The 19746-nt window shown below is 40.8% G+C and overlaps 2 protein-coding genes and 1 non-coding gene across 4 annotated transcripts; all 3 read left to right on the forward strand.

The window, feature by feature from the left end:
- Positions 1-5642: 5642 nt before the first annotated feature.
- On the forward strand, positions 5643-6842 carry si:ch211-220m17.5 (guanylin family protein). Its single transcript, XM_034585407.1, has 3 exons — positions 5643-5853; positions 6111-6303; positions 6433-6842. The coding sequence occupies exons 1-3, from the start codon at positions 5770-5772 to the stop codon at positions 6489-6491; spliced, it is 336 nt and encodes a 111-aa protein (XP_034441298.1). The 5' UTR covers positions 5643-5769; the 3' UTR covers positions 6492-6842.
- A 3610-nt stretch (positions 6843-10452) lies between these two features.
- LOC117761471 (guanylin-like) lies at positions 10453-12691 on the forward strand. 2 transcript variants are annotated; one of them, XM_034585394.1, is made up of 4 exons: positions 10453-10573; positions 10693-10879; positions 12456-12535; positions 12595-12691. In XM_034585394.1, exons 1-3 carry the CDS (start codon positions 10496-10498, stop codon positions 12524-12526), a joined length of 336 nt encoding a protein of 111 aa, XP_034441285.1. In that variant the 5' UTR covers positions 10453-10495; the 3' UTR covers positions 12527-12535; positions 12595-12691. The 2 variants fall into 2 exon arrangements, with proteins under 2 accessions (XP_034441285.1, XP_034441284.1); XM_034585393.1 differs by lacking the exon at positions 12595-12691 and having other exon boundaries at positions 12456-12579.
- A 1519-nt stretch (positions 12692-14210) lies between these two features.
- trnap-agg lies at positions 14211-14282 on the forward strand. Its single transcript has one exon. It is a non-coding gene; the product is annotated as a tRNA-Pro (tRNA).
- The last annotated feature ends 5464 nt before the right edge of the window (positions 14283-19746 follow it).

The raw sequence follows: 19746 nt of genomic DNA on the forward strand, positions 1-19746 counted from the left end.
TGGTGTCTATGGGAGGCTTCTGGAGTGGCGACATCATGCAAGGGCCTGGTGATGTCATCACATGTGTTTGCCGTGTGACATCGTCATGTATATTCTGCTTGATTCAGCAAAGCGTCTCAGCAACTCTGCCTTTTCTGGTCTAGTTTATATTGCACCTCTATTTATGACAGTAATAAACTCGGGAAAATGTCCCATTCATTTACAAAAAGATAAAATACTAGACATTTATTGTCTTTTACCCAAAGATCACTGATGAAATGAGTCTTTTCTCATAATCACAGATTCATTTTGTCTCTATTTACTTGACATTTTCCATCTCTTTTCTATAATGAAGCCAAAGGATAAAAATGCACTTTTAGGTGTTCTGCCATGTCACTGTGAAGATGTTTGAGAATCATTATCTCTTTACTGTCTGTGCTGTGACGTAACATGGCATCGACAGGGATGATTTGTCCAGTTTACACCTTCAGATACGACCCAGCGTTAGATAAGAAGAGGTCACACTCACCATAACTGTGACACCTGAACCTGATGTACGTACCTGTGGTTTATGTGTCTGCCACTCAGTGGGTTTACTCTTCGAATCGTGTAATAAGTCCTCAGGGAAATTCTGCTTCTCTTAAATGTCAGTTTTCCAGTTAAAATGTTTTTAAAGCGCTTTTTTTTTTTTATATTGTGTGATTTATGTCATAAGTATAGATGACTCTCATGTACCATAAACAGCTGGTTAGCATAGCTTAGCATAATGACTGGAAACCAGAGGAAACTGTTTTTTCTCTGTCTCGAGGTAACTCAACACTTCCAAAGCTTTCAGGTTTCTTTGTATAATTGTTTTGAAGTTGTTCATTATTTTCTCCGTCAGGTTTCCAAGCTCAGCACCAAGGAAACTGGAACTACTAAAAAAGTTTACAGTCACTTCTACCAGTTTCAATCTTCTCCCTAATCAGTGAGGGCACAGACTTGGCCTTTGTGTGTGACAGCATGTGCACGGTGTGGAAAACATTAATAACCTCACAGCAGAATAGAGTTTATTACTCTTCTTAATGGAAGCAACAGAAAAAAAAACTTATTTTAAGAACCGAGGTTGATTATATCTGAGGTCAGTTATTTCTCTGCTTCAGTCACTCCCACTCTGATGAGTAACTTTTATCCTCCCGGGAAGTGAGCTGCTCATTTCTGGCTTTGTCACAAGAGATGTGTGATTCAGTCAGGTTTTGTCTTCCTGTATCGTAGCCGCGTGGATCAAATGATGGCCACCAAAAGATTTTATTATCGTTGATAAAATACTCAATCAATCAATAATCAAGTTTTATTTTTATGGCCCATATTCACATATCACGATTTGCCTCAAGGAAAAAACTACCAAAACAAACCTGCCTTCTATGTGAATTTATCACTTGTGATGGCGTTTCAGTTTTTCCAATTTTCACATGTGATAAAAACTTTTATTTTAACTTCAGCAAGCATCTCTTTGGCCAAATAATGACTATTATGCAGACTATAATAATTTGAATTTTTTTTTGCAAAATCAGCCTCTTATCATGTTACAAATATGGCAAGACTTAAAGGCTACATGTCTAAACATGATCTAGAAAAAAACTAATTATCACTTTCATTTCCATTTGGTTAGAGAATAATTCTAATAATAAAACACTCAAACCTGTGGCAGCTCTAACTCGTATTGAATCCTGCTGCTAGACTTCGTAACGTATTACACCAGTTGTCAGATCTCTGCATTGAATATCTTCACGTACTATCTTCAAAAATACTGTCACATACGTCTCTGACCACACAACGAACCCCCCCCCCAACTACTTCTCGGTTATCAGAGACCAACCTGCTCAGAGTTTGATAATTCAAACAGAACAGTGTGAAGCTGCATTTCACTTATCATGCTCGTCACAGCTGGACTCAACCACCAGAGGATTTCAGATGTGCTGCGAATGTGGATACTTTTAAAATACAGGCTAAAAACTTTTACGTGCATGTCTATGTACTTTTTTGTATTTGCTCTTCACTTTTTCAAAATCTTTTTATTATACAAATCACTTTGACTTGCATCTGTGTATGAAATGTGCTCCATACATAAATTAGCCGTGTGGTGGCTTTTGGTGGCACCTTGTCAACAATGATCTACGGCTTAAGATGAAAAAAAATTAATCATCAGGCTTTTCAATCCCTTTCTCACTGACATGCTTTTAGGTTATTGCCTCATTTTCCCCCAATTTTGGAAAACGGAGCTCCCACTATCTCTTTAGCACAAGATGAATGATTTATCCAGGTCGCACACATCTGTACGACTCACAGCTCCACGTAACGACACATTAAAGTGGTTTTCTCACAGTAGCTGATAACAAATAATGTTTTGATTCTATTTAAACTCTATTTCAATATGAGGCAGACTCACAAAGTTAACAATGAGTTCAACATATTGACGCATTCAGCAGCTTGAGGGCCAAACATTCCCTCAGGAGCGGGTGGAGACCAAAACCGAGCTAGAGAGTAAATATTAGACCAGAAAAACAGGACTAGTCATGAATCCTCTGTATCTGCTGAACGTGTCGAGTGTTAGAGAACATCTTTAATGGATGTTAATACGCTGGGATTATTCCTTCTTTTGCTGCCTAATGTGAATTAATGATTGTAGGTTTAAAGAGTTTCGATCATCTTTTCCTCGGGTCACAGGTTCAGGTTCAGACGTTAAAAGAGCTTGATGGAGCGTCGCTAAAGAGAGAAACACTGCTTGCTCGCCCACTTGACTGTAAACAGTCTGTGGGGAGAGGAGGTCAGATAAATACTCGTTTTCTATTCACTCCCAGGCTGATGATTTACCTCCCTCCGGCCTGAGTGGTCGTCATTAGTCTTACCTGTCTGAATCACTGCCCTTTCCATTGACTCGGAGCTCGGCACTAAAGCATCATACCTGCAGACTAGAAAAACTACAGACACTAGGAGCAGGGTGCTGTTTGCTGTTTTAAGTTTCTAAGGATTCGTTTTGTTTGCATTTTAGTCCTGTTTTGGATCTATTTATATTTTTCGATTTAAACAGCATCCACTCGTTACGTTAATTATTTTGTTAATTATTTATCTAACCTCCCTTATAAATAACTTTTATTTTTAAAGACAAATCCCGAATTTATGTTGCTCCCCTTTACCTCTCACAGGCCACAACGGAGTATAAGTTCCACCTCAAAGGAAGAAAAATATCAGATATTTCGAGAATGAAGAAGTAATATTACGAGAAAAAGTCATAAATACACGAGAATGAAGTCATAGTACTATGAAAATAAAGTTGTAATTTTCAAGAATAAAGTCTAATAAATTGAGCCAGAAAAAAAAGTCATCTTATTACAAGAATGGAGTCGGAATTTAACCCCAAAAGTCATAATATGACCAAATTTCACTCCATCTGAACCAATCTGAGTTTCTATGAAATCCTTTATAATATGTGTCGCCAACAATAACCTCACAGTCGACCACTATCAAACATTTCCTTCTCCACTTAAGAGGCAATTTCCTCCAGGTCTGTGTGATTCATTCTTCAGAATCTTCTAAAACGATCAAAGTCCTGATACTTAATGAAATATTACGGCTAAATTCTCAGAGAATCAAGAAACCGACTCAACACCAATATTAAGTCAATTAGCTTCATGTTTTGATAACAGGTTGAGGTTTATCAGGAGGTTACTAAAGTGCAGTGAAACATCAGAACTCCCTCTCACGCTTTCACCTTCATGCCCAACATTTCTTCACATCACATCAGGGCGTGAAAATGCAGAGTTTTGAATATTTCAACAACAGTGAAATATTAACATGATTTCCTGGCTGCTGTGCGTCACACTCCATCACCCACACAGTTCCGCCCTGCTCTCATGGCAGCCCGTGGGCCACACCTGATTGGATGGAGCCCTACCTGCCTGGAATGAAGATTATTGATTAACAACAGCAATCTCAGCCTCATACACTCCTCCCACATGTCTGCATGCACTGTGTGATGCATACAGTGTAATTAATGGTGACTAACGCGGGCTCTAACACTGCAGCTTTTATCAATCCATCATGAGAAACTGCTCTTCCTGCGTGGGGTCACCGGGGGCAGCAGCCAACCCCGTCACACCCGTGACGTGGGTGAGAGGTCAATAGTTTGCTGATGCAGACGTGACACATGCAGCACACCCAGTATGGATGTGATTAGACTGTGGCCACCCAGGCTCCAGTGTGCATCCTGCATCTGTGAGGCAGACGCTCACATCCTTCATGCTCTGCGTAAAGAATTGAGTTTAATGAGCTCATCACAAACCTCGACCACGTGTCACCGGCTCGTCACGCGCCCGCACTGCTGTGTGTGTGCATGAACGCTCGGTGCCACTCGCAAGCCGAATCGATTGATTTTTCTTTTTTCTTTGAGAGGCGTAGCGATTAGGTCGCTTGTGCCGTTGCTGGAAGGTCACAGGTTTGATTCCTGCATCATGCCAACGAGTCTATCTCAGCTGGAAATGCTGTTGACCTTTTTCGCCGGACCTCTGTCCACAGAAATGATGAATCTTTAGCTCCTAAGGAAATGCAACTGGATGTATTGATGGAGTTTCTAAATCTTGTCATTCAGCTGACAGCACATCTCCCATAACCTTTTACGAATGTTGTTTTACATGCGCAGCGTCTCGTTGGCCTAAGAACCTCCTGCAAAGTAACACATCCTACATATGTTTCCAAAAATTCATTCAGATCTGCTCGGAGCCAGAGGCCGACGAAAATAAATTGAACTTAATGTTTTATGCAGCAGACGCAGAGAGTCTTGCAGCAGTAGAAAAATAAATACTGAACATTCCACTTTCGGGCTAATGAGAACACTGAGGCAGGAAACGATAATATTTGCATGTAAATTTAGCACTGTCGCCTCACAGCAAGAAGGTTCCAGGTTCAAATCCCAGCTTTCTGCATGGAGTCTCCATGTTCTCCCCACCTGTGCCTGGGTTTTCTCTGGCTTCTCCCACAGTGAACCCCGCCTCTCACCTAATATCAAGTGGGATTGCCTGCCGCTCCTCCGGGAACCCAGGATAAGCTGTGTAGATAATGAATGGATGGCTGGCCTTGTTAGGTGCAAACGGGTGCGTCCACATCCTCTTAAGATGATAAGAAAGGCAAAGATATGACAGGAGAGTATTTGACATTTAATTGTGGTGATGCCGGTTGCAGCTTTTCTTTTTGAAACCGTAAAAGTGACCTGCAGTAAGTGAGTCACTGCGAGTTAAGACCGGCTGCAGGACCCTGAAGCTGTGGCACCGCTGTCCAAATCACACCAAATTCAACGCTGCCCTTCTTTGGGCCCTCACTTCTTCTAAATATGATTTTGAAGCAGGTCTGGCAGATCTTTTCAAACATATAAAACAAAGTTTAAATAATGTGCACAGGTATGAAACCGTGCTTTCTAACAATGGGCTGGTGCGGGTGCAGCAGTGGAGCTCATGGTAACTCTTTCACTGTCCAGCGGTGGGATGAATCCTGCGGAACAGAGCAGGACATGTGTGCCGGGGATCCACTAAAACAATCAGGCAGGTGCTGAGGTCAAAGTAGATTTATGAATTCCTCTTTACAACCCCCGTCGCCACTCATTAACCCATGAGAACGACAGCTCCGGTCACATGACTCTGTGGGGCCGCGGGGCCGACGTGTTTAAAAGGGAAGCTTGGAGGGAACACAGACACACCGAGCTGAGCACCTGTTGAGCGAATACACAGCAACAGACAAACAAGACAAACTGCTGTCAAGATGAAGGCCACACTCGCCACACTCGCCACCGTCGCTCTCCTGGTCCTGGCTCTCGGCTGGACTTCTGAGGCCGTGCAGATCGAGGTGAGTGCATCATTTAGCGTTTCAGACGCCTGATGTCTTTGTGATGAGGTTGTCTGGACTGGAGAGTGACCTTTTCTGCTCAGTGGGAGGAAGACCGTGTCCTCGAATGCTGCAGATCACGTTGCAGAGCAGAGACAACACGGCTACAAATTGTTAAATGTGCAAACCAAGATCTATTATCTCATTGCTGTAATAACAGTGTGTGCCTTTTAGTTTGGTTTCAGTTGTCTGACACAAAAACCTGCCTCTTCTTCTAGGAGAATGGGTTGTCGTTCTCACTGGAGGCCGTCAAGAGGCTTCAGGAGCTGACGGTGACCCGGGCATCACCAGGCCAGCTGAACCCTCGGTTCAGGGCGAGCACCATGTCCCTCTGCGCCGACCCCATGCTGCCACAGGAGTTCCTGCCGCTCTGCAAGCAGAGAGGAGCGTCAGCATCTCTCGCCAGACTCGGTGAGACCATTGTAAATCGAAAAGCTCCCGTCTTTGTGATGGAATTTCAAGTGAACATGTCAGATTGTGAATATTAGAGCGCTTGCGTCTGATTTCTGTGGCTCACCTGTCGTGTCTCCTTTATTTCAGGCCTGGTTCCCCTGGACGTCTGTGAGATCTGTGCTTTTGCCGCCTGCACCGGCTGCTAAACAACCGCAGCAAACCACCAACATCTTGCCGAGCTTCAGACTTGTGATTTTTTTCCTTCTCCTTTAAAGCTATTTCAGGGAATTTGTCATTATTTTGGCCCCCAATGATAAAACGTTATTTTTCCTCAATACTGAGGTTGTGACCCCAGCCCACATCGTAACTTTATAAATTTAAAAGTTGTGTTTTATTTTGTATGTTTTGCTTTTGCAAACTGTTACTTCGTAGCATAGTTACTATTTTATTTTTCTCCTGGAAGTTCTCTCTCTCATGAATTTTTATCTTTGCAATAACACTGTTTGTTACATCTAACCAAGCTTTATGTATGTATTTAAAGGAGGTTCTTGTTGAATTCTTCTCCTTTTTTATTTTCATAGTTTTGAATAAAAAGCCTTCACTGATAGATTGTGTGTACTTTGTGTGAACTTCAAGCTGCATGCATTGATCTTTAGCCATTAGGGGGCAGAAAAGACTCAAAACAAACTGACAGACACCAACACTATGTCGACATCCACACTAAATACATTTTAGTTTTAAAACCCTGAGTCAACGCTACTCTACTCCGTACCTTTCAAGCCTCTGAAATGGTGATGGCCTTGTTTTATTTAGAAATTCCCGGTTTGTGTTGCTCGAGGTGAATCCTGCAGAGTATCTCCTGCTGTGTTCTCACAGGCCGGAGAGACTCAGCAGAATGTCACTCAGACATCTCCACTCCGCAGAATGTCCCAGAGTTCAGTGCGTGTCTGAAAGCAGCTTGTGCAATGTTTATTTCCAAGCTTCTAAACAAGCTATTGCCCCATTATTATTAACACAACTTACAACATCTGCTCGACCCTGCACTGCCTTCGATTCTGCCTCAAACACGTCTTTGTTTAAGACTATGAATAATGTATTTTATGCATCCTATCTGACACGGCTCATTCTGCAGATATACCGTCAGCTCTCTGAATAAACCTGCAATGCAAAGGCACATAGTTAATGTTATGACATTTACGCTTACATATGAAATCATAAAAACAAGCTATGCAGCATTTTTTCTTGCTTTCTAAGGAAAAAAACATTATTGCAGTTTCCCTTTCCCCTTTATTATTGGGTTTAAGACACACACAGAAATACAGCACTGAAAAATAAGACTCACTCTACAAACTAAAACCACCATGTCCTCTGGATTATCTGGAAACTGGGGGATTTGAACAAACAAATACTCGCTTGGCTGATTCCAGCTGATCGTTAGAATATCTATTTAAAAAGTAAATGGAGATGTACAGTATCTCAGCATCTGTGTGTGGAAATATTTGAAACAGCACTTAGGGAAATAGGATTAATAAGGATTATATCTAAACAGGTAAACTAATTGATATGATTTGAGGGAAAAAGCTGAACATTTTTGTTGTGACTGTTCCAAAAACGTCTTTGCGTGGTGAAACAGAAGCAGTTTCCCTGATGTGTAGTTTAAGATCAACTAACGTTCCCTCCAAAACGTATTTTATGAATCCCTGTTCACCATTTTATTACCAACTTGCCAGTTTGATTACTTGTATTGTTTTAAAGCATTTATTTATTTCGTATTCTATTCTCTGATCGTATTTGCTCCAGTCCTGAAATGTTTCATCCTGTTTCAACCATGTGAAACGCTGTGTTTTGAGAAGTGTTGTATAAATAATAGAAAACGTTATTTCAGATGTAAAGTTCATCTCATCATTTTCAAGAAAACTGAATGTTTCTCCGAGTGCAGTCAGAAAAAGCATCAAGCGTCGTAACGAGACTTGCTCTCACGGGGACCACCGCACGAAGGGAAGACCAAGAGTTACCGTCTCTGCAGAGTTTGTTTAAGTCTCAATTAACAGCAGAGTTCAAGCAGCAGACACATCTCAACAGCAACAGTTCAAAGAAAACTGTTTAAATCAGGTCTTCCTGAAAGAGCTGCTGCAAAGACGCCACTTCTGAGGAGAAGAATCGCTGTGGAAGAATCTGTAGTTTAGTTTGATGAGTTTAAGATTTCTGTGTCTGAGATGTAGAGAAAGTGAAAGAAAAGAGTATGACCTTTTTACATAAAAAATAAAAAGTCTACTTCTACTATGTACTACTACTATGTACTACTACTATGTACTACTTGTAGTACACGTTTATCAAGTTCCTGCAGCCTGTTACAATGTTCCTCTGCATTGTCCCTGTCAAATAAACAAATACATAAATAAATAAATGGTGTTTGTGTTCCTGGTTCCCACAGCGACAGGAGGAGGAGGAGGAGGTGTGATGGTGTGTGGGTGTTTTCATGGTGATTTTATTTAGAATCAAACTTGATTATCGTGGCCACAGAAAACGGAACCCCCTCTGGTTTGCACTCATTAGCTTTTCAACAGGACATCGACCGAACATTTTCCTCCTTGCAAAATCAATCACAGAGAAAAATCTCAAAGACAAAATGAGACTTAATGTTCTGTAAATTCTGCTTTTTAAAATATATTGGATTTTAAATATCTCCCATTAGCTTAGATTTTGCAGCTGGGTTTTGATAACAGAGGCCTTAACTTACTGTATATAGCTGAACAATTAAATTAGTTAGAGTTGTTTTTCTGTGATTATTATTAACTTTGTTTATATAACACATGCTTTTTGAAGCACTAAGAACAAAAATGATTCGGCAAGAAGAAATAAACACAACAGCATATAGTGAAAGAAGTTTTTATATATTAGATTCAATGAAATTCAATCAAATAAAACAATAAAGGAACAGTTTTTTCAATGAAAGTTATGTTTTCTTATTTGAATCTGTCCAAAGGAGATTGCATGTCACCTCTTCAAATTACATTGCAGAGAATATTGTGTTTAAATCTCCACCAGGAACAGATGCACTGTACACTCTGACTTATATAATGTACATTCAATGAAAACCTTTGGAAATCAATGAACATTTCTCACAGTATTCATTGATTTCCCAAACAACACCTGTCAGTACCAGTCAGTTTAGCTTTTTCAATAAGAGCTGTGTGTGTGTGTGTGTGTGTGTGTGTGTGTGTGTGTGTGTGTGTGTGTGTGTGTGTGTGTGTGTGTGTGTGTGTGTGTGTGTGTGTGTGAGAGAGAGATATCACATTGTAGAGTTTCAATTTATATTCTTATTGAGTGGAAATTGAAACTACACAATTTACTCTATAGCATCCATTTGTCAAAATAAAGGATTTCAAACACTCACAAATACAAACAAATCAAAGCGTTAAAAAAATAAAATGAACTCCTGTAACTCAGCAGGAGAAAAAGCTGAGAGAAACTTTGAGTCTAATGTGAACTCAAGGACTTTGAGTTCACACGCTCTGACCACAAAGTGCTGCCGACTGACTCATTGTGACATCACAGATGTGACATCATAAACTATGGGAGGGATGGGCCCCCTCAGACCAAAGTCGCACTAGATGAACAATAGTTGTCTTATCTAATATTCTCTGTTATAGTTTGAAATAAGGGAGTAAAGTGTCTCTTAAAGTTAAGTGTTTTTTCCTGTATTTTAAACTCACGTAGGAGCTCAAATTTTAAGGTGCACGTTTGTCCGTGTGAGCAAACTAAAGGATTTACCATTTGGGTCAGGAAAACGTCAATATCACAACTATTCAAACAAGAGACCTACATGGCTCAGCTCTGCAGGTATACAGCCCCTCGCTTATCAGGCCGCTGTGTGACGACTTTCTGTGGGAGCGAGACGAGAGATGACATTTATTAAGGGGCAAATAGTGAAATATCGCACTGACGGAGGAAGCAACAGCGATAGAGGTTATAAACAAATTTCGAGAATAGTGGTTATAAACTCAAAAAGAGGATCCACAGCCCTCAGAGTACAGTGAGGTTATCTTTGACCCCCCCTACCTTTACTCTCCTCCACCCACCAGCTGCCCTTGTTAATAAATCACTCGCTAATCTGTCCAGACACCTTATAAGAGGCAGCGGAGATACAGGGAGAGAGCACAGAAGAAACACTCCTCTGCACTGACAAGGCAACTTGCATCGTCTAAACATGAGATCTCTCAGTGTGGTTGTCGTTGGGGTTGTGTTGCTGTGTGTGTGCACTGGAGCTCTGGGTGTGCAGGTTAAGGTGAGTGTCCACTGTTCTCGGAAATGCTGATAGTGTTCTTTAAGCTTTAAAGTGACCATCCTCATCCCTCTGAACCGAATCTGAACCTTCTCTTTCCTCTTGTTCCTGGTCCTCTCCAGGTCGGAGACAGGAGCTTCCCCCTGGAGGCAGTGAAGCAGCTGAAGGAGCTGATGGATTTAAATGGAGACCTCAACCCTCGCCTCGCCGAGACAAGTGTCGCGGCCGCTTGTGAAAACCCTCTCCTGCCCCAGGTCTTCCAGCCAGTTTGCCAGGGGAGGGGCACTGGCACTGTTTTCTCCAGACTAGGTAAGACCGGACTGGGCCCAGGGTAAATGAAGAAATAACAAATATGGACATGTTACCGGATATCAGATTTATTTGGGCATAAATGTAAAAAGAACACCGTGTTCCTCCTTCTAATGGGTTTAAACAGTACATTACTGAGGGTGGAGAAGTTGACATTTATTCATAAAGAGGATTGATTTTTTTCATTTCTCAGTATTTGCTGCTTCCCCCACATGTCTATGACACTCAGACGTGAACCCATTCATTTCCATTGGAGATGGAATCATAAAAAAATGAGTGACAAACGTAGAGTTTAGTTGTTTTGTAAATGATGACAACAATGGAGCTCTGAGGAACAGAGGAGAATAACATGTGTCAGGGTTTCAGCTACACTGACAGTACCTGATTCAATTAATTGTTGGTTTTGCTCTTTTGGTGGAATCAAATTATATTAACTTTTATTTGTACAGCCCATTGCAGCTGGTTTGCCTTTTACTGCAGCGGTAACATTTGCTAACAAATTAATTAGACAGCTCTATCCACTTAATCCTGCCAGTTCCCTCCCAGCAGGGAAGCAAATAAACACATCAGTCGTTAAAACCTTAACTGGTTTAAAAACCCAAGCTCCAGCTGCTTTATACTTATTAAAGGAGCATCAGGGACATTTGTCAAATTCGTGTCACACACGGACTCTTCCAGTTCCATTATCACTCAGGCACATGTTGTTCTGGAGGTTTCCTGGAAGCTGGTGAAAGGAGAACTCAGGCAGCAGCTGATGTCTTATGCAGAAGGTTTTAACGTAGACCTCAAGGAGACCAGAAGGTGGAACAATATACAAACACTGACAGAGTTACATGAGCAATTGTCCCCCCCCCCCCCCAGCATCCACATATGTCTTCCTCTACTTGCGTCACCAATTCTAACAGCACATCTATAAATGGCTAGAACTGCCGTCACTCTCTATGTTACATGTAGGTGTTTGCATCCTAAATCACATTGTGTCCTTACGTCTTGCCACCGGTGAAAGAGTTAGAGTTGGTGCCTCTCTGTCTGCGGCATCTGAGTTAGATACGAAAGTCCCTGAGCGTAGACACTACAATGTACTGTTGGTTTGGCCCTTTATCTATAACCTGACCTTGCTTGGAGAGAGCAGGGAGTATGTGTGGAACTAAACAGGCCCCACCCTCCCATTGGTGGATAGATATAGTGTAACACACACTATATACATAATAAATAGTGACATGTACAGTAATGTGTGAGGACAGTCAAAACCCCCTCAACACGTGTTGTCCCTCAGACTTGAGCTTAAGGACACAAACAACAGGCACAAGCTTCAGTTACTTCACCTTTAATGAATTCCTCGAGTTCACTGTTTACACATTACGCACATCCTGTAACTACTGCACCGTAAAGCAGCTCTGGAATGATAATGTCCGACCAGAGGCCAATGAAAAGCAATGTAAATAGACTTTGGGAACCATAAAAAGCTCATAGACGGCGTCTTTGTCGCTGCTCTGAGACGGATATGGATCCTGAAAGCTTGGGTGTAACAGGTCACATGAATATTTTTGTCCTGTTTCATTTTGTTTCTCTCCAGTTTATATCATCACGCCTTCAGATCCCTGTGAAATATGTGCCAACCCCTCCTGCTTCGGGTGTCTGAACTGAGGTGGCCATCTGCAAAACACGCAGACACATCGACCGAGAGCCACTGAGGGCGTCAACACCTTCCACAGGTTTTAAGTGTTTCATGGAATAACACTTCCAACTGGGCAAATATCACCCGGCAACCAAACCCAATAGGTCTCAAGGATCTGTGTTCAACATACTGGGATTTTAAAAGTTTCGTTAAAAATGTTTTGGTAGATTGGTTTCCTGTAAGGTGTCAAACAGCTGTTCTATTACTCTGGAGTTTTCAAATTGCTTTCATATTGAATTTTTTATTTATTGAGTCTGTTGCAGCCTCTTCACAATAAAAAATATATCTATTCTTTGCACAATTGAAAGTATTTGTTTTTGTCTCTAAAATAAACACACACATACACACACAAACACACACAAAGGGAGGATGCTGCTTCATATTGAATGGGGAAACAATGAACAAAGAACTTTCGCTGGTTCCTGTAATCAAATCGAAGTTTGTCTATGAGTCACTAATTGGTTCACATACTGGGCTGCAAAACCACTCATCACTCTCCCACTGACCAGTTCCACTTTGTGTTGCTACGTGACTGATTTTGACGCAGTGAAGCCAACTAGAGCAGCTAATTTATGTGAAGTCGATCAGGAAAATGCTTTGCTGACGTCAGGCGTCAAAATATACATGGCATCATCGACCGGCTTTTCCAACCACAGAGGTTCATGATGACCGTGTGTCACAAGACATCAGATACAGGGACTCCTCACTACAATCATTATTCAAAGCTGCACTGTTGAATGTATCGTGTTCAATTTGCATCGGCTGATCAATAAACAGTAATTATGTGAGTTTAATCGATAGGATGATGAACTGGTCCAATGAAAGTGATCAACCTCAACAACTGCTGTGTTTCATCCTGGACAGCTGATGTGTTTCCCTCTGTCCTGTGCAGTCAATTAATTTGAAATAAAGCCGACATTTCTTTACTAGAGGTCCTGACTCACAGATTTGATCAATTAATTCACATGGTATGGGTTTGGTTCTTATCCTGCTTCAGTCATATTTGGAGTCGTCCAGGTTTCTCAAACCAGGATAAAATGTTTACATGTGCCAAAGATAACCTGGATTCTCTTTCTGAACAGTTTTTGGCCCATCGAACACAATAGATTAATTTAAATAGTGTTGTTTATTAACTGCATAAACTGAGGCACCTTTATAAAGGACTGACAATAAAGAGAAACTACAGAGGGCAATTTAAATAAAAAAAATTAAATGTGCATATTAAAGAATTCAGATCGGTCTTTATTTGCTCTGTTTTTTGGATGTTATATGGAGTAAGTTACATAAACTTGATAAATAACATCAGCTCAAACTCTGGTGCTGATATATCATTAATCACATGATTGTAATTGAATCTCTTCTCACCATTAGCTGACATCGTGACGTGACTGTAAAACAAAGGACCAACGTGATCTCTGTTGTTAATTCAACGTCGAGCTGCGTCTTAAAATGAGTTAAATTAAAGTTAAATTCAAAGATACAGTTTCAGGAGAAACAGGAAACTCTTCAGCTCGATGTTGGTGAACCCGGGTGAGTAAACTGAGAATTAATAACTGTAACTGTAAACCAGCATTTTATCCCGCGCCTTACTTTCCATTTAGTCGTTTTTCCATTTACGTCTTGTACCATAGTACGTGCTTCGTGTCGTCACGTGGCTCGTTGGTCTAGGGGTATGATTCTCGCTTAGGGTGCGAGAGGTCCCGGGTTCAAATCCCGGACGAGCCCTCCCCCTTTTTATCTGCAGGAGAAAATGTCTTTTCCTTTAATCCTGCACATACTTGAGATTTAGTTTATTAACATATCATCAATTCAACTGGATTCATGTTCCTACACACGTGTCACTTATACATGTGTTTCTGCTCTCATCTGCATGGGCATGAGTTTGAAAATTGCATCCAGGTAAAATGATAATTCAAACCAATGAATAATGTTAAAACAGAACAGATGGTTGATTAATATATTGTATAGATATTCTTTTAGTTTTTGTATTTGTGTATTTTTTTTCCGTCTTCAAATGTAAATTTGGAGGCTGAAGAGTATTTGTTCAATAGAATGCAAAAACCTTAATTACCATAATACACTTCATTAGCGCTGTATAAATACAGACCATTTACCATAAATAAAAAACCACGACCACAACATAATCATGGGTGGGGCAGTGTTGACACTCTTAGGGACACTTGAAGATTAAGACGTTTATTTGGGTGGTTAAGTTAAAAAATACTGTTAAAAAATGAATTTAAGTGGTTTGACATGTTGTTTTGAGCTCAAACATGTGTTGCACATCTTTTAAAAATACCTTTTCAGAAGCTTTACTCATCATTGACCCAGATTCAGTCAACAATTGTTGTCTATTTTGTCTCATAAAAACAGTCCCAGCCGAAGGATCTGGACACATGTTGGTGGACAGCATGAAGAGGCAGTGCAGGGCGCAGAGCCTTGGAGAGAAATATTTAAATAGTGAAATAAATAAGCAGCTTTATATGTTAAAAACATCTGCTCTGATGTGTTAATGTCTCTATTTGCTGTAGTCAGTGTCCCGTGTGCTGATTCCTCTCGATATCCAGGAGAGGGCACAATTCACTAAACTATTTTCTCTACACACTGCAGACTTCTGTGTTGGTGACATTTGCGTATACCCTCTGCTTCCATTCATTCCTACAACTGATGATTTGCATGCTGCCATGAGAATAGAAGATTTAACTATATAAAATAAAGTTTTAAATTAGTCGACAGCGGCAGAGTAACACACTTGATTGTATTTTACCTTTCACCATACTAGTAATAATAAGAATATAATAGAAAGTAAACAATAAATTTGATTTAACAAATACATATTAATGTGTCCACACCTCATTTTCCTCCCGTATGTTTGCTACACGATCACCTGGCTCCTTTTAATGATCAACAACATCAAATGTCCCTGACGCTACATGCCTGTGAAGTTCGGACCTGTTTCCTGTCTCAAACAGCCATGAGAATGAGTGAGATTCGCTGGCACACATCGAACGTTATGTAACATCTCTGGAATTGGGTTTTTTTTTCATTTTCACAACTTGATTCCTATGGTTAACGGGAACTGTGCATCAGTTCCTCCTTTGGCTTTTCCCCTCATCCCGTTCAGGGTTCAGCCGCTGGAGCCTGTCACAGTGCGGAATTAGCATTTTTGACATTTGTGTCAAGGCCAAAACACACATGTAAACACACTAACAATCGAATTCACACGGAAGATTGAGAGTTTTCTGTTCGGCTAATGTTTGTCTTTAGACTGTGAGAGAACAAGCAGTGTCAACATGGAAAGGCCCCGGCCAGCAGATGAAATTTAAACCCACAGACTTGTTGTTGCAAGGCGATATATGGGAAACCATGTGAAAAGGGATATTTCAAAGCCTTAGCAGCGTTGAAAGAGTTTTGTTTTTCTGTTTGAGTCATATCCCAGGTATTTTGTCATAAACTGAAGATACCAATTTCCACAGCTTTACAAATCTTTGAATTTTTATTTCAGCATGTTGCGGTTGCATCACATGATCAAACCTCCTGCACTTCCCCCCTTTTCGTGCCATAAAAAGACAAACTTTATAAATTTCATCTTGTAACTGGAAGTACCCGTAGATTTGTCAGTTGCCTGTTTGCCAAACTCTGCCTCCGGCAGTTACTGTTGCTACAACTTTCATTGCTTTGCAGTTTGCAATGATTATGCTGCCACTTGAAGTTATTGTGTATCATTTAAATACAGTATTCCCGTATTCAGCAAGAAGGTGACCCCTTGTTTAGTGAAACTGTAGAAAACAGAGACTGACTATCGCCCAAGATGTTCTGTTTAATGTAAGAAAAGCCAGCAAAGAGTTGCACGCTATCTCACCAAGTTAAAGATTGGGACATCTGGATCTTCTCCAGAACGGATTGGGTTCTTCCTCGGGTTATGTCGGTTTAAATAGTTTTTCAGTAATCCTGCAGTCAGACAAACAAATAGCAATGAAACCATAGATTTGCGGAGGTCAAAATGCTAATCAAGCTCCACAACAAACAACACATTCTTTTGGAAACAGCTGTGACATCCGGGATTATTTGCAATTAGAGCAGGGGAAGTGAGATCTGATCATAAATGTTCATTCTAATGCCTGTTGTGAACCGACATATTTAGAGCTCTCCACTTGTGATCACACAAAATGCATATTAATGCCAGGTATCAACTCGCTCAGCGTAGCTAAGCTGGGACTTGACACTGGCTGTTTGGGGGAAGGATTTAGTAAATGTCAATATGGTCAATACGCCGGTCCCTGCCTGCCACATCTGTCTCCTGCTTTGGTAAAGGACAAGCTGCACATACCTGTGAATGTGTACCGTCCTCTTTCATTCTTCACGTGAAAGAATCCTGCATTTCACCAGAGTCGCTCTGTATTCCAGACACAACTGGTGCACACTGCCCTTCACCTTGGAGGGACACACGTGAGCAAATTAACACTTCAGTTTGTCCGTCTCTCTGCCTCATTCGTCAACACTCTCTCTTGTCTTGGCGAATCTTCGTCCATCGCTCTCATTGTGGTCATGATTGTATTATCCTGACTGGCTTGATTTTCAGGAGGATGTGCAATCGATGCTCAACAGTTATCTCCTTCAGTCTTAAATGAAAACTAGAATGGCAGTAGAGCCCATACCTCCGCCAACTCCGTCTCCCTTTTAAAACCACATTTAAATCAACTACATCTACATTTATTTGGCTCTGCACCAAGTGGCAGCATCACCCATTGGTGAAGCCATTTTGAAGCCTCGAGTTTTGCATTTTTTGTCCAGCACCATCTTGGTTTTTTGAAATCAGACGTAAACATAGTAGGAGTAGGAGTAGGGAGGTGGAGCCTGACTCAGAGCTCGAGGACACTGCATGTTTACACCTGCGATCTGCACCCATTGGATGGTATTAGCCAAGAATCACACAGTATCTACAAGCCAATGCACGTGGTGCTGTATTTAAGTGGCACCTTTTACTTTTACGACATAAATGTCATGTCAGGTCATTTCTCGTAGACTTCTACGGAAACTGACTTCTTGAGAGCACACAGGTTTCAGGCACTTGCCATTGGCTTCCCTTTCTTGACATGGAGTCTACATCCATTTTAATGAACAGTCTATGATCCGCACCAAGTCACATATACTCTCATAGATATCGTTCCACTAAATATGCCAGATTTTTTCCAATCAAGATCCATGAATTATTCCCCTGACAATTCTGCAAAAATATAAAAAATGCATCGTGCAATGTTAAAGCAAATGATACAAATTCCTGGATCTGCACCAAACTTTAAAGGCCCACATCCCATCCTTCCATCAAGTTTCATGGAACTCTGTTCTGTACCTAAACCCTCCTGGATGAGTGCACCACTTTTTGATTCACTTTGAGGTTTGAATTATATGCTTCACTTAAATTTCTTAATCACACTTTATGTCTTCAACAACTAGTCTTAAAAGTTGGCAGCGTGGGTTTATGGGGTTGAAGTTGCAGTGACACTGATCATCATCTCAATGCTCAACACGTAGTTCCCTCATTTATACAGCATGTGTCTGACCGAGCTTCATTCAAGTCACTGGATGTTTTCCGGACTAAAATCTTTGATCCAAAACCCTGAGCACACAGAACATGTAGCCTCTGCAGCTGTGAGGATAAAGTCCCGGCTTGAATTCTTCCCTCAGCATCACAAGTCTGACTCAAACACAAATTACACAGCTCAAACTATATGATATTTTCCCCGACATGACAGTGTGCAATAAGTCAATGGATTACAGAGCGTCTGGAGTGGAGCTGTTATTACTGCTGATATTTAGTTGTAATGTCACATAAAGCAAACAAAACCATTTCAGTATACAGGGGTTCTCTGGTCCTCTGGTGTTCTCTGGTTGTTATTGCCAATAGGATGAATTTGAAACACTCTTTAATGTATTTTTCAATCTAAAAATAATTAGAATACTTAATTTTGGCTTGTTGAAACATTGTCGAAGTTGTTTTTTCTTGCTATCAGATCTTTTAGGACTGTCGGGGTTTCCCAGAGGCCTGAACCTGGCCTGATTCCCAGTGTTCCAAAGCTAACGTCATTGATTCAAACTTGATGTTGTCCTTCCAGTTTTTCTAATTTCTCACTACAGTGGTTTCCGCATAACTTGAGGGGGACGGTATCACTGTGAAATAATGGTTCCTAGCCTCAGCTTCCAGGTTGATGTTGGCAGGGCTTTAACTAAGGGTTATTTCAATACTGATAAATTAACAGATTATTTTGTTAATTGCTTGGTCTGTAGGACATCTGTAAAAATAGTAATCCGACGTATTTATTGTATATCCCGACATCCCAAGCAACAAACCGTAGAAACTTTACTTGAATTAACTGAGCCTTCCAGTTTCTTAAAGGTGACCAACTCATCCTTGCGTAAAATACACCCTTAAAATGCAGGGGTTGAAAATAATGTGCTTTACCTCCTTAGAGCCATCCCTTTTAGACATACCACAAAACATGTGAACAGTTAAATTCCATAGCTGTACTCACACATGCAATACCAGTGCAATTTTAGGGTCTTGACTTTCTATGTAAAGTGTCTTGAGACAATGTATATTATATTAAACAATAACCGTTTGTTTTTCAAAAATCCTTCCAATTGTGCGGTTGATGGTTTCCTCTTCAGTCACTGAGAACCCAAAGGAGAAGACCGGGGGGGTTGATGCAATGGGTCGCTAGATATGTGAATTTCAAGGAGGGGCGGACGTGTCTATGATGAGTTGTGCAGCTGCAGGGTTACACAAAAACTACCCAACTCCCTATAAATAACCCAGAAAAATGGCCCAAAACACTCAACCCCACATCAGGGTAGATATAATAACCCAGCATCTTCGTGTGTGTAGCGCTGACAGCTGGTTATTATGGGAAACTTGTAGAAAAACAACACTTTTGGTAAAAACTCTTGTAATAGATTTAATGTGAGTCAAATTGAAAGTAAAAGGAAAACTGGAATGCAAGCTAGCTGGCTAATCCTTTCATTTTCAGCTATAAATAAAAATTCAGTATCCAATTAATCTTAACTTTACATTAGGGAGTGACAAGTCAAGCAATGACCAAGTCTACAGTCAACAGTGAAGTTGTCCCTCCCTGCCCTCTGGGAAATACCTCATCCTCAACAGTTTGTTCAATGGGATGTGCTGCTGTTG

This window comes from Hippoglossus hippoglossus, chromosome 5, assembly GCF_009819705.1.
Source record: "Hippoglossus hippoglossus isolate fHipHip1 chromosome 5, fHipHip1.pri, whole genome shotgun sequence".
NCBI classification, from domain to species: domain Eukaryota; kingdom Metazoa; phylum Chordata; class Actinopteri; order Pleuronectiformes; family Pleuronectidae; genus Hippoglossus; species Hippoglossus hippoglossus.

Coding starts and splice junctions, on each gene's coding strand:
- si:ch211-220m17.5 (XM_034585407.1), top strand. CDS start 5,770: ATGAAGGCCACACTCGCCACACTCGCCACCGTCGCTCTCCTGGTCCTG. Junction 5,854..6,110: donor CTGAGGCCGTGCAGATCGAG/GTGAGTGCATCA, acceptor CTCTTCTTCTAG/GAGAATGGGTTGTCGTTCTC. Junction 6,304..6,432: donor AGCATCTCTCGCCAGACTCG/GTGAGACCATTG, acceptor CCTTTATTTCAG/GCCTGGTTCCCCTGGACGTC.
- LOC117761471 (XM_034585394.1), top strand. CDS start 10,496: ATGAGATCTCTCAGTGTGGTTGTCGTTGGGGTTGTGTTGCTGTGTGTG. Junction 10,574..10,692: donor CTCTGGGTGTGCAGGTTAAG/GTGAGTGTCCAC, acceptor GGTCCTCTCCAG/GTCGGAGACAGGAGCTTCCC. Junction 10,880..12,455: donor CACTGTTTTCTCCAGACTAG/GTAAGACCGGAC, acceptor GTTTCTCTCCAG/TTTATATCATCACGCCTTCA.